This window comes from Oncorhynchus clarkii, chromosome 20 (assembly GCF_045791955.1).
Source record: "Oncorhynchus clarkii lewisi isolate Uvic-CL-2024 chromosome 20, UVic_Ocla_1.0, whole genome shotgun sequence".
In the NCBI taxonomy this organism is placed as follows: Eukaryota; Metazoa; Chordata; class Actinopteri; order Salmoniformes; family Salmonidae; genus Oncorhynchus; species Oncorhynchus clarkii.
In genome coordinates this window covers 86,605,473-86,620,819 of record NC_092166.1, presented here as the reverse complement: position 1 = coordinate 86,620,819, position 15,347 = coordinate 86,605,473, and the positions used below count along the sequence as shown (strand labels likewise).

At 40.4% G+C, this 15,347-nt stretch overlaps 1 protein-coding gene across 3 annotated transcripts in view; it reads left to right on the top strand.

Annotated features, from left to right (window-relative positions):
- LOC139377013 (myosin-7-like) overlaps nt 1–14,684 on the top strand; it is a 32,841-nt gene extending 18,157 nt beyond the window's left edge. For all 3 annotated transcript variants that reach the window (XM_071120079.1, XM_071120080.1, XM_071120078.1), the window contains 27 exons: nt 18–167; nt 731–901; nt 1,088–1,397; nt 1,847–1,917; nt 2,090–2,295; nt 4,718–4,841; nt 5,637–5,773; nt 5,865–6,120; nt 6,966–7,208; nt 7,300–7,476; nt 7,590–7,735; nt 7,857–7,947; nt 8,040–8,429; nt 8,574–8,700; nt 8,802–8,920; nt 9,012–9,208; nt 9,369–9,552; nt 10,247–10,412; nt 10,520–10,644; nt 10,743–11,051; nt 11,685–11,888; nt 11,989–12,285; nt 12,419–12,523; nt 12,621–12,716; nt 12,809–12,943; nt 14,133–14,180; nt 14,571–14,684. In XM_071120079.1, coding sequence (XP_070976180.1) covers nt 18–167; nt 731–901; nt 1,088–1,397; nt 1,847–1,917; nt 2,090–2,295; nt 4,718–4,841; nt 5,637–5,773; nt 5,865–6,120; nt 6,966–7,208; nt 7,300–7,476; nt 7,590–7,735; nt 7,857–7,947; nt 8,040–8,429; nt 8,574–8,700; nt 8,802–8,920; nt 9,012–9,208; nt 9,369–9,552; nt 10,247–10,412; nt 10,520–10,644; nt 10,743–11,051; nt 11,685–11,888; nt 11,989–12,285; nt 12,419–12,523; nt 12,621–12,716; nt 12,809–12,943; nt 14,133–14,153 — 4,557 coding nt within the window. In that variant the 3' untranslated portion in view covers nt 14,154–14,180; nt 14,571–14,684. The remainder of the gene's footprint in view (nt 1–17; nt 168–730; nt 902–1,087; nt 1,398–1,846; nt 1,918–2,089; nt 2,296–4,717; nt 4,842–5,636; nt 5,774–5,864; nt 6,121–6,965; nt 7,209–7,299; nt 7,477–7,589; nt 7,736–7,856; nt 7,948–8,039; nt 8,430–8,573; nt 8,701–8,801; nt 8,921–9,011; nt 9,209–9,368; nt 9,553–10,246; nt 10,413–10,519; nt 10,645–10,742; nt 11,052–11,684; nt 11,889–11,988; nt 12,286–12,418; nt 12,524–12,620; nt 12,717–12,808; nt 12,944–14,132; nt 14,181–14,570) is intronic.
- Nucleotides 14,685–15,347: the final 663 nt, after the last annotated feature.

Sequence of the window (15,347 nt, the reverse complement as noted above, 5' to 3'; positions counted from 1 at the left end):
CTCTCTATATTTTATAGGTGTACTACTCTATTGGTGCACTGTCAAAGAAAATTTACGAGAACATGTTCCTCTGGATGGTGATAAGAATCAACCTTACTCTGGACACCAAGAACGCTCGGCAGCATTACATTGGTGTGCTGGACATTGCAGGCTTTGAGATCTTTGATGTGAGTGTTTGATGTAGGCTATATTTCCTAAAAATAACCAATCATGGGCCTCCCAAGTGGCGCAGCGGTCACTACAGACACGGGTTCGAACCCAGGCTGTGTCACAACTGTCCACGATCGGGAGTCCCATAGCGCGGCGCACAATTGGCCCAGTGTTCGTCCGGGTTACGGGAGGGTTTGGCCGGGTGGACTTTACTTGGCTCGTTGCACTTTAGCGACTCCTTGTGTCAGGCCAGGCGCCTGCAGGTTGACTTCTATCGTCAGTTGATTAGTGTTTCCTCTGGCACATTGGTGCTTCTGGGTCAAGCAGGCGGGTGTTAAGGAGAATGGTTTTGAGGGTCATGTTTCGGAGAATGCACGACTCGACCTTCACCTCTCCCAAACCCCCTCGGGGAATTGCAGCGATGAGACAAGATCGTAATTGAATCGCAATTGAATATCACAAAATTGTGGAGAAAATGGGGGTAAAATACAACAACAACAACAAAAAGAACACATCATAAAATGATATATCTAAAACATTACAGCTGACAAAATGAAGTAACTGTGAACTTCTATTCCAGTTCAACACCTTTGAGCAGCTGTGCATCAACTTCACTAATGAGAAGCTGCAGCAGTTCTTCAACCACCACATGTTCGTGCTGGAGCAGGAAGAGTATAAGAAAGAGGGCATCGTCTGGGAGTTCATTGACTTCGGCATGGACTTGGCTGCCTGCATTGACCTCATTGAAAGGGTTGGTGTCTTCAGTTTTGTAGTAGTTTATATGAAGTGTCCTGAGTTATCTTTGAGATTTCAAACATTTAACGGGAGTACTTTTTAAAATGAGCATTACAAGGGAAATCTTCATAGACAAATGATTCTGATATTTAATCACTATGCTTTTCCCTTAGTACTAATTGATTTTCCTTCCTTCCACCAGCCCATGGGTATCATGTCCATCCTTGAAGAGGAGTGCATGTTCCCCAAGGCCAGTGATTCTACATTCAAGGCTAAGCTGTATGACACACATCTGGGCAAAAATGCATGTTTCCAAAAGCCCAAGATTGTTAAGGGAAGACCGGAAGCCCATTTCTCCCTGGTTCACTATGCTGGCACTGTTGACTACAACATCGGTAACTGGCTGGTGAAGAACAAGGACCCGCTGAATGAGACTGTGGTCGGACTGTTCCAGAAGTCAAGTCTTAAGTTCTTGTCCAATCTCTTTGCAAGCTATGCTGGTGCAGAAGGAGGTACTATATGTTTCTATCTGCAAAGACTACAAACCACTAAAGTAAATAACATTTGGCATGATAGAACAGAAGAGCGGCAAGTAGCCTAGCGGTTAGAGTGTTGGGGCAGTTAACGAAAGAGGAGCGACAAGTAGCCTAGCGGTTAGAGTGTTGGGGCAGTTAACGAAAGAGGAGCGACAAGTAGCCTAGCGGTTAGAGTGTTGGGGCAGTTAACGAAAGGTTAAATGTTCGAATACCTGAACCGACATGGAGTAAGGCACTTAAAACTAATTTACTCCAAAACATTTCACTGCACCTATCCGGTGTATGTGACAATAACAACATGTATAATCTAATTGTTCTGTGGTTATCAGGTGAAGACAATAACAACATGTATAATCTAATTGTTCTGTGGTTATCAGGTGAAGACAATAACAACATGTATAATCTAATTGTTCTGTGGTTATCAGGTGAAGACAAAGCGGCTGGGGGAAAGAAGAAGAAAGGCTCTTCCTTCCAGACGGTGTCTGCTCTGCACAGGGTAGATCTGACATCAACATTAATCTAGGTTTTCACATAGCACCATATTACATTACATTTGAGATGTCAGTATGTTGTGGATTGGCATGTTAGCATTTAATGCCGTTGTGACTCGTGAGGTACTCTTGAGACTCATTCACTGATGGAGAATTCTACATTTGTCATGCTCACAGGAGAACTTGGGTAAACTCATGACCAACCTGAGGTCTACTCACCCTCACTTTGTGCGTTGCCTCATCCCCAACGAGACCAAGACTCCTGGGGCCATGGAGAATCCTCTGGTCATGCACCAGCTACGTTGTAACGGTGTGCTGGAAGGCATCAGGATCTGCAGAAAGGGCTTCCCCAACAGGATCCTGTACGCTGACTTCAAACAAAGGTATTTAAGAAAATAAGGTTATATATTTTCTTTCTAACAGGAAAGGAGGGCCTTTTGAGTCTCTTTGACAATTTAAGTAGAAATTGTTTTAAGCCTGTTATATTAAATTAAGTGCCCTTTAATATAGTCCACATGGAAAATGTCATAAATCAGATTTGCTAAAGTACAGAATTCCTTAAGCTGTGCATCCTACGCGACCTCTCGGGAAGATTTTAACCCACTTAATAGCAACATTAATCCGAGTTTTCACCATAATTGTAAAACCCTAGTTTGTTGCTTTGATATCTGAAGAGTATTATTTATTTATTGTGATTAGTGATTCATAAAAAAATGTAATAATAATAAATATCCCTAATGTGAAGGTCAACCCTGTTACATGAACCGAACTGAAACTGTTCCTTAAAAATGAGAAGAAACAACATGGACATCCAATAGTGTAAAAGGAGATGAGCTGGTTCTACTCTTTTTGCTCATTTTCTGATGTTTTGTGGTGGAAAACGGAGTGGGTGGAGCACAACATGTCAACACTGTTAGCCATAGATAGACAGGCTAGAAATGTCCATTTCCTTGTGAAGATTGCATTCAATTGCCCTTCCCTGTTGCACACAATAAGCTTCCATTCCCCCCTTACAAGGCGAATTATGGATGATTGAAGATTAAGTCGTCAACCCTATCACTTTATTTAGTAGTACTTATGATAGTCTTTTTTTTACCTTTTGAGATGGGAAAACATGGTTTTGTTAAGATGAACATGTGCTGTTTATGAAAGAATGTTAAAAATAAGTGAAATAAAATGTAAAGCACCAGTCAAAAGTTTGGACATACCTACTCATTCAAGTTGTTTTTATTTTTTTACTATTTTCTACATTGTAGAATAATAGTGAAGACACAAAAACTATGAAATAACACATATGGAATCATGTAGTAACCAAAAATGTGTTAAACAATATATTTTAGATTCTTCAAAGTAGCCACGCTTTGCCTTGATGACAGCTTTGTACACTCTTGGAATTCTCTCAACCAACTTCATGAGGAATGCTTTTCCATATTTTTGGCTGCTTTTTCTTCACTCTGAGGTCCAACTCATCCCAAACCATGAGATCAGGTGATTGCGGAGGCCTGGACATCTGATGCAGCACTCCATCACTCTCCTTGATCAAATAGCCCTTACACAGTCTGGAGGTGTGTTGGGTCATTGTCCTGTTGAAAGACAAATGATAGTCCCACTAAGCCCAAACCAGATGGGATGGTGTATCACTTCAGAATGCTGTGGTAGCCATGCTGGTTAAGTGTGCCTTGAATTCCAAATAAATCTCTGAGTTTCACCAGCAAAGCACCCCCACACCACCTCCTCCATTCTTCACGGTGGGAACCACACATGCAGAGATCATCCGTTCACCTACTCTGCGTCTCACAAAGACACAGCGGTTGGAACCAAAAATCTCAAATTTGGACTCATCAGACCAAAGGGCAGATTTCCATCTGTCTAATATCCATTGTGTTTCTTGGCCCAAGCAAGTTTCTTCTTATTGGTGTCCTTTAGTAGTGGTTTCTTTGCAGCAATTCGACCATGAAGGCCTGATTCATGCAGTCTCTTCTGAACAGTTGATGTTCAGATGTGTCTGTTACTTGAACTCAGTGAAGCATTTATTTGAGCTGCAATCTGAGGTGCAGTTAACTCTAATGCACGTATCCTCTGCAGCAGAGGTAACTCTGGGTCTTCCTTTCCTGTTGCGGTCCTCATGAGAGCCAGTTAACTCTAATGAACGTATCCTCTGCAGCAGAGGTAACTCTGGGTCTTCCATTCCTGTGGCGGTCCTCATGAGAGCCATTTTCATCATAGCGCTTGATGGTTTTTGTGACTGCACATGAAGAAACTTTCAAAGTTCTTGAAAGTTTCTAGATTGACTTACCTTCAAGTCTTAAAGTAATGATAGACTGTCGTTTCTCTTTGCTTATTTGAGCTGTTCTTGCCATAATATGGACTTGGTCTTTTACCAAATAGGGCTATCTTCTGTATACCACCCCTACCTTATCACAACACAATTGAATGGTGCAAATACATTTAAATGGAAAGAAATTCCACAAATTAACTTTTAACAAGGCACACATGTTAATTGAAATGCATTCCAGGTGACTATCTCATGAAGCTGGTTGAGAGAATACCAAGAGTGTGCAAAGCTGTCATCAAGACAAAGGGTGGCTACTTTGAAGAATCTAAAATATATTTTGATTTGTTTAACACTTTTTTTTTGGTTACTACCTTATTCCATATGTGTTATTTTATAGTTTTGATGTCTTCACTATTATTCTACAATGTAGAAAATATAAAAAATAAAGAAAAACCCTGGAATGAGTAGGTGTGTCAAACTTTTGACTTGTACTGAATATTGAAGACAATTGTTTGGTGATTTTCATTCAGATACCGCATCCTCAATCCAAATGCTATCCCTGAGGGTCAGTTCATTGACAACGTGAAGGCGGCGGAAAAACTGCTGGGCTCTCTGGACATTGACCACACCCAGTACAGATTAGGACACACTAAGGTAAGTTCTCTAAATAGACGGAAGGCAATATCGCCTGTTGGATCGGGAGGGAAAGATAGGACCAACTAAAGGGTCCTAGCAACATATTGCCATTACACCACTATCACCAAAACCAGGCCAAACTGAGCAATACCCATAGAGTTGTACTAGAGAACTGATGCAATGGCCACTTCTATGATAGAATGATCAGCGCCATTGAGGACAACCTATTTTAAAGAGGTCAACTTCCATGAGTGTATTATTGGAAGTTCGTAAATAAACTGAAAAGGTTCATACTAGCACCTACTAAGCTGGAGTGCACAATCTAGCAGTATTAAAGCAACATGGTTGGTGATTTACCGCCACCTGCTGTTACTGAATGCTAAGGAATATAATTAATTGGCTGCTGTTACTGAATGCTAAGGAATATAATTAATTGGCTGCTGTTACTGAATGCTAAGGAATATAATTAATTGGCTGCTGTTACTGAATGCTAAGGAATATAATTAATTGGCTGATGTTACTGAATGCTAAGGAATATAATTAATTGGCTGATGTTACTGAATGCTAAGGAATATAATTAATTGGCTGATGTTACTGAATGCTAAGGAATATAATTAATTGGCTGCTGTTACTGAATGCTAAGGAATATAATTCATTGGCTGATGTTACTGAATGCTAAGGAATATAATTCATTGGCTGACCCCTCCTGCTGATCTGAATGGAATTCTGTGATCTGTAAAATCATTGATGTGTACTGCATATATACACACCTCTCTCTGTCTCTCTCTCGATCTCTATCTGTCTCTTTATTAGGTGTTCTTCAAGGCTGGTCTCCTGGGTACCCTTGAGGAGATGAGAGATGACCGTCTCGCTCTCATCATCACCGGCATGCAGGCCCGATCACGTGGTCTACTTGCCAGAATTGAGTTCCAGAAAATTGTTGACCGCAGGTTGGAAAAAACAATGGATATAACTTCTGCAGACAATATGGTGGAGGTGGAAAAGGTTGTATAACAAGCTAATTTTATAACAATTTCACAGGGACGCCTTGCTTGTGATCCAATGGAACATTCGTGCCTTCATGGGCGTCAAGAATTGGCCCTGGATGAAGATGTTCTTTAAGATCAAACCTCTGCTGGTTTCAGCAGAGACTGAGAAAGAGATGGCCAACATGAAGGAAGAATTCCTGAAGCTCAAAGAGCTTTTTGCTAAAACGGACGCCCGTAGAAAGGAGCTGGAAGAGAAGATGGTCTCCCTTCTCCAAGAGAAGAATGACCTGCAAATGGCAGTCCTGTCTGTGAGTAAAATACACATTGCTAAACTACTTTGATTTAACTTTAACGACACTGGTCCCTTTTGTTGCATTGGCATCCTTTGTAAAAAGAAAATGGCCTTTCGAGTTCTTAGCGTGACTGAGGCACAATCCCAAACCAGCCTTAACTCCTTTGAAGGTTCATTGTTGCCACACTTGCTGGAAAAACTCAAGAGCGGAGTAGGATAATAATAATAATCAATAAACCCGATCAACTACAGGACACGTTCGTGACTTCCAGAGCGGAGTAGGATATCAATAAACCCGATCAACTACAGGACACGTTTGTGACTTCAATGATGCAATTTAAGGGAAAAAGTACAATAAAGAAAATGTATTCTATAAATTCTTTCAAGATATAACAAGATACAAGATTAACCAAATCTAAACCTTAATAACAGTTAAACATTTAATTTTGTTACATGTTTCACACTTTGAAAATAAGACACAAACAAATGCAGGTGTCATATCATTAGGCGAGACTTTCCATTATTTCATATGAAATTGGGCCAAGTCCAAACATATTCCGATGCATGTTGGGATGGCGCTTTGCCATCAAAGTGGCTATCGGAGGGCCCCCTTGATCATTTTCACTCCCTCAGCTTGGTGAATATGGAGGAGACACTTGTGAACGTGCAAATCGAGGGCTTACTACGGGAAGGGACTGGTTTGGGATTCAGAAAGAGAAAAAAACAAGAGAGGGATGAGACATGATTTGATAAATCGATATGTCATACAATTAATTAATACAGAATATTTTACAAACCAACCAAATTTCTGAAATTGGACAGGATTTGATGTATACTTACAATATATTGACACGTTGACAGTCAGAAGACACTCTAGGTGACGCTGAAGAGAGATGTGAGGGGCTGATCAAGAATAAGATCCAGCTCGAGGCCAAAGCCAAAGAGCTGACCGAGAGGCTGGAGGATGAGGAAGAGATGAATTCAGAGCTGACTGCTAAGAAGAGGAAGCTGGAGGATGAGTGCTCAGAACTCAAGAAAGACATTGATGATCTGGAGCTCACTCTGGCTAAAGTGGAGAAGGAGAAGCACGCCACAGAGAACAAGGTCAAAGTTTCTCTTTATTCTTGGGTTGTTAAAACTCCAAAATAATTTGGTCTGGATGATGATAAGTGTAATGACACAAGTGTTTCTTTAGGTTAAAAACCTGACTGAGGAGATGGCAGCTCTGGACGAAATCATTGCCAAGCTGACCAAGGAGAAGAAGGCTCTGCAGGAGGCTCATCAGCAAACGTTGGATGACCTGCAGAGTGAGGAGGACAAAGTCAACACGCTGACCAAGGCCAAAGCCAAGCTGGAACAGCAAGTTGATGACGTGAGTATCGAATTAGTATTGATAAAAATTACAACATATTTAGTCATATCCTAACAAAATAGGCTACAGTAAATGGTTTACTCCTAATATTGTTTAATGCATCCTTTAATCAGCTTGAAGGCTCTCTGGAGCAAGAGAAGAAGGTGAGGATGGACCTTGAGAGAGCCAAGAGAAAGCTGGAGGGAGATTTGAAGTTGACCCAGGAGAGCCTAATGGACCTGGAGAACGACAAGCAGCAGATGGAGGAGAGGATGAAGAAGTAAGATCACAAATCAATTCAACTGTTTACATACTAATTTTATTTTATAGCAGAAAGGACCACAACTCCCCAAAAAATAATTTTAATATTTAAAATAAAACATTTTTTTTTTACTCATCAGGAAGGACTTTGAGATGAGCCAACTCAGCAGCAAGATTGAGGATGAGCAGGCAATGAGTGCTCAGCTTCAGAAGAAACTGAAGGAGTTACAGGTATTTCAATATTATTGTGGAGAATATACTCTTTCTGTTACACTTGATTATGTTCTGCTTTTACCATAAAAGTTGAATTCCGACCATTTCAGGCCCGCATTGAGGAGCTGGAGGAAGAGCTGGAGGCTGAGAGAGCTGCCCGTGCCAAGGTGGAGAAACAGAGGGCAGACTTGGCCAGAGAGCTGGAAGAGATCAGCGAGAGGCTGGAGGAGGCTGGAGGAGCCACTGCTTCCCAGATTGAGATGAACAAGAAGAGGGAGGCTGAGTTCCAGAAGGTGCGTAGAGACCTTGAAGAGGCTACCCTGCAGCACGAGGCTACAGCTGCCACTCTGAGGAAGAAAAATGCTGACAGTGTAGCTGACCTGGGAGAACAGATTGACAACCTTCAGAGAGTGAAGCAGAAGCTGGAGAAGGAGAAGAGTGAGCTCAGGCTGGAGCTGGATGACGTGGTCTCCAACATGGAGCAGATTGTCAAGACTAAGGTCAGTGGATTAATCATTATGAAATACAAGCATTTTATGAGATCAGATAGATATCGCAAATGGCACTGCACATGTCCTTAGTTTCAGAGATGATCTATGACGGTTTTGCTGCATTATATATATATATTTTAAACACATTTTCAGACAAACTTGGAGAAAATGTGCCGCACTCTGGAGGACCAGATGAGTGAATACAGGACGAAAGCTGAAGAAGGACAGCGATCCATCAATGATTTCACCATGCAGAAAGCAAAGCTTCAAACTGAGAACGGTACAACAACTTAACATGAACATTCACACAAACCGCTACAATGAATAGCCACATCCACAATAAGAGACTAATTGAAATAATAAAAAAATCGATGAAAACAGGTGAACTTGCCAGACAACTGGAGGAGAAGGACTCTCTGGTCTCCCAACTGACCAGGGGTAAGCAGTCCAACGTTCAGCAGATTGAAGACCTCAAGAGACAACTGGAGGAGGAAGTCAAGGTATTTATGCAATAAATGTAGAATCTGCTATCCAACTGCTTTCATCCTGCGGCATAACTCCATGTTCTTTTTTTTACATTTATTTTCCAAGGCAAAGAACGCACTCGCCCATGCAGTGCAGTCTGCTCGCCATGACTCAGACCTGCTGAGGGAGCAGTATGAGGAGGAGCAGGAGGCCAAGGCTGAGCTGCAGCGTGGCATGTCCAAGGCCAACGCTGAGGTGGCTCAGTGGAGAACCAAGTATGAAACTGATGCCATCCAGAAGACCGAGGAGCTTGAAGAGGCAAAGTAAGGATGTTTTCTTACTTTCAAGGCTATTCAACCTTGGCTGAATGAGCGATGCACAACAGTATATGATGAAAGATACATGAATTACCTGATATATATATATAGAGAGAGAAATAAAGTCAGATGTTCTGAAATGAGCTTCCCATCCATGTCAATCCAGGAAGAAGCTGGCTCAGCGTCTGCAGGATGCAGAGGAAGCTGTGGAAGCTGTTAACGCTAAATGCTCCTCCTTGGAGAAGACTAAACACAGACTCCAGAATGAGATTGAAGATCTCATGGTGGATGTGGAGAGATCCAATGCGGCTGCTGCCGCTCTGGACAAAAAGCAGAGGAACTTCGACAAGGTATTATTATGGGACACTTTTATTACAATACATGATCATTTTTTATTTATTTTTTATTTCACCTTTATTTAACCAGGTAGGCCAGTTGAGAACACCTTTATTTAACCAGGTAGGCTAGTTGAGAACACCTTTATTTAACCAGGTAGGCCAGTTGAGAACACCTTTATTTAACCAGGTAGGCCAGTTGAGAACACCTTTATTTAACCAGGTAGGCTAGTTGAGAACACCTTTATTTAACCAGGTAGGCCAGTTGAGAACACCTTTATTTAACCAGGTAGGCTAATTGAGAACAAGTTCTCATTTGCAACTGCGACCTGGCCAAGATAAAGCATAGCAATTCGACATATACAACAACATGGAATAAACAAACATACAGTCAATAGTATGGTAGAACAAAAGAAAACAAGAAGTCTATATAGAGTGAGTGCAAATGAGGTAAGATAAGGGAGTTAAGGCAATAAATAGGCCATGGTGGCAAAGTAATTACAATTCTAGCAATTAAACACTGGAATGGTAGATGTGCAGAAGATGAATGTGCAAGTAGAGATACTGGGGTGCAATGGAGCAAGATAAATAAATACCAGTATGGGGATGAGGTAGGTAGATAGGCTGTTTACAGATAGGCTAAGTACAGGTGCAGATAATCTTATGCTGTTTATTCAAACCATTTACAATACCTGTATGATTCTACTAGGTCCTGGCTGAATGGAAGCAGAAGTTTGAGGAGTCTCAGACTGAGCTGGAGAGCTCCCAGAAAGAGGCCAGATCTCTCAGCACTGAGCTCTTTAAACTCAAGAACTCTTATGAGGAGTCTCTGGATCATCTGGAGACCATGAAGAGAGAGAACAAGAACCTACAAGGTCAGAGCATCAGTATTATTGGCATTTCAGCCAATAATTTCAATATTATTACAGCGATTTGTTATCACAAGATACTGATGTACATTTTTATTTTCTCCCCCACACAGAGGAAATTTCTGATCTGACTGAGCAACTTGGTGAGGGAGGAAAAAGCATCCATGAGCTGGAGAAGGTCCGTAAACAGCTGGAGCAGGAGAAGGCTGAGATACAGACTGCACTAGAGGAAGCTGAGGTGAGACTGGAAGATATTTACTGGTAGGGATAGACACCATTTACTGAGGCTAAAATACTTGAATATTTGACATACAATGTGTGTTGTTGTTCCCATAGGGCTCCCTCGAGCATGAGGAGGGCAAGATCCTGAGAGCACAGCTGGAGTACAACCAGGTCAAAGCTGACATTGAGCGCAAACTAGTGGAGAAGGATGAGGAGATGGAGATGAATAAGAGGAACCAGCAGAGAGTGGTAGATACCCTGCAGAGCTCCCTGGAGTCAGAGACTCGCAGCAGGAATGAAGCTCTCAGGCTGAAGAAGAAGATGGAGGGAGATCTCAATGAGATGGAGATCCAGCTCAGCCAGGCTAACAGGCAGGCAGGAGAGGCCCAGAAGCAACTTAAGGGTCTTCATGCCCACCTGAAGGTAACACTTCCACAGCATTTAACCCAGAGTTGGGGTCAATTCCAATTTAATTAGAAATTACAATTCAATTCTTGAATTTAGGTTTAATTAAATTCTTGAATTTAGTTTGAATTAAATTCGAATTTCATGACAAAGTTATGGAATAATAGGACTGTTTGAATTGGAATTGAATTGAAAATCAATTTAATATTTGTGTAAGAGGGCGGCAGGTGGTCAGAGCGTTGGACTAGTAACCGAAAGTTTGCTAAATCAAATCCCCGAGCTGACAAGGTAAAAATCTGTTGTTCTGCCCATGAACAAGGCAGTTAACCCACTGTTCCATTGAAAATAAGAATTTGTTCTTAACTGACTTGCCTAGTTAAATAAAGGTAAAACATAATTAATTGTTTGGGATAATTGGGAATTACATTCTTGGAATTGAATTATCTCTGATTTTAAAGACTAACCTTGAATTTTAATTGAATTAAATTTACAGATAATTGAATTAGAATTGAATTAGTTGAATTGACCGCAATCCTGATTTAATCTTAAACACAATACCTACTACATTTTTATTATAAAGATGAAGCCCAAAAACAGATCTGGGGTCATTTGGGTGACCTCTTTCTGACAAAACCAAAATTCTCTCCACAGGATTCTCAACTGCAGCTGGATGATGCTCTACGTGGTGGTGATGACCTGAAGGAGAACATTGCCATTGTGGAGAGACGTAATAACCTGATGCAGGCTGAACTGGATGAGCTGAGAGCCATGGTGGAGCAGACTGAGAGAGGCCGCAAACTGGCCGAGCAGGAACTGCTGGATGTTAGTGAGAGAGTTCAGCTACTGCACTCTCAGGTAAGGCATTGATAGACAACAGTAGATAGCCTTACTAAATATACACAACTTGAAAATGTTGAAGATAATATGAAAGTAATTCCTTTAAACATATGTGTAGAACACCAGCCTGCTGAGCCAGAAGAAGAAGCTAGAGGGCGACACATCCCAGCTTTCGGCTGAAGTGGAAGAGGCTGTGCAGGAGTGCAGAAACGCTGAGGAGAAGGCCAAGAAGGCCATTACTGATGCTGCCATGATGGCAGAGGAGCTGAAGAAGGAGCAGGACACCAGTTCTCACCTGGAGCGCATGAAGAAGAACATGGAGCAGACCATCAAGGACCTGCAGCACCGCCTGGATGAAGCTGAACAAATCGCCATGAAGGGAGGCAAGAAGCAGATCCAGAAGCTGGAGGCCAGAGTAAGTGTCTGAGACCAACCTACCTTGTATTCTATAAATAAATAAATATTCATTCATATTTCTAGCTTCAATGTTGAATGTCGTTGTAACGACATGATTGGAAATCAAGTTAACATCCGTTATATTTTACTAGGTGAGAGAGCTAGAGACTGAAGTGGAAAGTGAACAAAGGAGGAGTGGCGATTCTGTGAAAGGAGTCCGTAAATATGAGAGACGCATCAAGGAACTCACCTACCAGGTACATCAAAGTTGAACTATGAACTATGAACTATGAACTCAGAATAAAAGGAAGCTTAAAATATGACCCTTGTTTTACCCCTTGTTTACTGGTGCAGACTGAGGAAGACCGTAAAAATTTGAGCCGTCTGCAGGACCTGGTGGACAAACTGCAGCTGAAGGTCAAATCCTTCAAGAGAACAGCAGAGGAGGCTGTAAGTATAAAACCTTTCATCGTCCAACTGATGCATCATTTATGAATTGTTGCGATTGCTAGAGACTAAATCATCCATATTTTTTTTCACAGGAGGAACAAGCCAATTCCAATTTGGGCAAATTCCGCAAGATTCAGCATGAACTGGATGAGGCAGAGGAGAGGGCTGATATTGCTGAGTCTCAGGTCAATAAGATGAGAGCCAAGAGTCGGGATGTCGGCTCCAAGGTCAGTAGTTGCTGTTTCAATCTTCAATTAATTATAATTTCAAATCAAATGTATTTATAAAGCCCTTCGTACATCAGCTGATATCTCAAAGTGCTGTACAGAAACCCAGCCATATGATATCCAATAGCCATAATATCATTTAACATCTGAATAGCTACGTTTATATTAATTCATTTGCGGGCATCCATTGTGTTCTAAAACTATACAAGACAGGATCAACTCTAAACGTAATAGCTTACTGCTAATGGTCCCAATGGTTTCATAGATACATTTCCTGAAGAAAAAAAAAGGCCCCCACTTAACATGAAATATATTTCCATGGTAGTTTTATAAGTACGTACAGTGTAATAACAGTCACAGATTTATACTTTATACCTGTTGCAGTGTCAGACGTTCATTCATTTGATAAACTAATTCAAATTAAAGGACAACTTCAATATTACCTTTGATATGTCAACCTTGTGTCTACCATAGCTTCAAGTCATTCCCTCGGTAGAAAATCTCTAAAGATTATTATGTTATGGGGTAATTTCCCATAGCATTATAATTACTAACAATTATACTGAATGTAATAACCACTACGCAACATTGATATTCATTACATGCTTTGACTTACTGAATTTGGTCTTTAGTAAGAATATGTACCTACACTGCAAATTATGGTAATAACACTGTACCTACACTGCAAATTCCACTGAAACACTGTACCTACCTATGTAGGAATGGTAATAGCACTGTACCTACCTATGTAGGAATGGTAATAGCACTGTACCTACCTATGTAGCTACTACCATGGTAATACCACTGTACCTACCTATGTAGCTACTACCATGGTAATACACAGGATCTAAAGAAACTGGGACCATTTTTAAAAAACATATTTTATGTAATACCTACAGTTTAAGAATCAAATGAATCTACTGTTCATTTTACTTTAATTGTTCATTGGACAATATTGCAACTATAAAATGTATTGTAAACTTTTAATTGATTACATAGCAGATCTAAGGAGAATCAGGACCACTACAGGGTTGGTATCTGTATGGGGACAACATGATGTTCATAGTTTATTCCAAGTGTATACTACTTACCTGTTGAAGCTTATTGTAATTTTAACGTATATGACAAAATAAAGGTTTTCCAGTAGGATTACAATGTTCTCATAACCAATCTATCTTCTCTGTCACAGAAAGGAAAGGATGAGGAGTGAGACCTAGAGTTGTGACCCTGCTCCCAGGTCAGTTGCTTTGGTTATAATCTGCACACTTCCTGTCTTCAGTGGTCACTTACAATGCAGTTACATCGTTTTTGGAGATGTTTATTGTAATAAAGGACAGTAGTTGAAATTAAAGCAATAGTCAAATGAATTGAATGTTCATTTAATTATTTAATTTGACATCATTGCATCCTTTAAATGTTGATAATAATAATAATACAGTTAATTCGTTAGAAAACACAGTTGGTGTAATGTTAGGACCATTTTATGAACAGTGTTTTAGTGCAGCATAAACACTCATTGGAGTTGCCCCATTGTGTCATTTACATTTCAAGACCCAAAGTATATAATACAAAATGTTTCCAGAATGTAGAGCTAATTTTCACAACCTTCATCTACCTTCTGCCACAGAAAGGACACGATGAAGAGTGAAGCTCTCAGACGGACCGTTCTGAAAATCTCCTGACTTTAGTTTCTCTCTATTCTCCATGTAACATGAGCGGAATAAAGACAATTGAAATTGCATCTCTGTGTATTGCTTGTATTATGTTACGCTGTGTGCCAAAGGTTTTTTCATGTCTGGTATAGACATAAAGATTTTGTGTTGATGCTACTAAGAATAGGAATTATGTAAACACTGATTTTAATAGAATATATTGATAACTTACCTCAAATGGTACCAGAGAAAAAGACAAACGTTTAACAGATACATGTATCGCCTACATTATTATAATATTGTAGTAATACAGTGAGCTCCAAAAGTATTGGGACAGTGTATGGTTTATTTGTTTGTTTTGGTTCTGTACTCCAGCACTTTGGATATGAAATGGTACAACGACTATGGGGTTAAAGTGCAGGCCGTCAGCTTTCATTTGAGGGTATTACTATCCATATCGGGGTTACCGTTTAGAAATTACAGCACTTTTTGTACACAGCTCCCCCATTTTAGGGGAACAAATTCACTTATGTGTATTAAAGTAGAACAAAGTTAAATATTCCTAGCACACAATTACATTAATCATTTTAATATGACTCTTGAAATATTGTATTTTCACTGTTTAAAACATGTAACGCACCACCTGGATTCGGTCTTATGAAGCAACATTTGGAAAAACATTTTTTTTACATTGGATAAAAGTAGAAACTCAAGAGATACAACATGGTATAATATCATTCACTACATTTGAG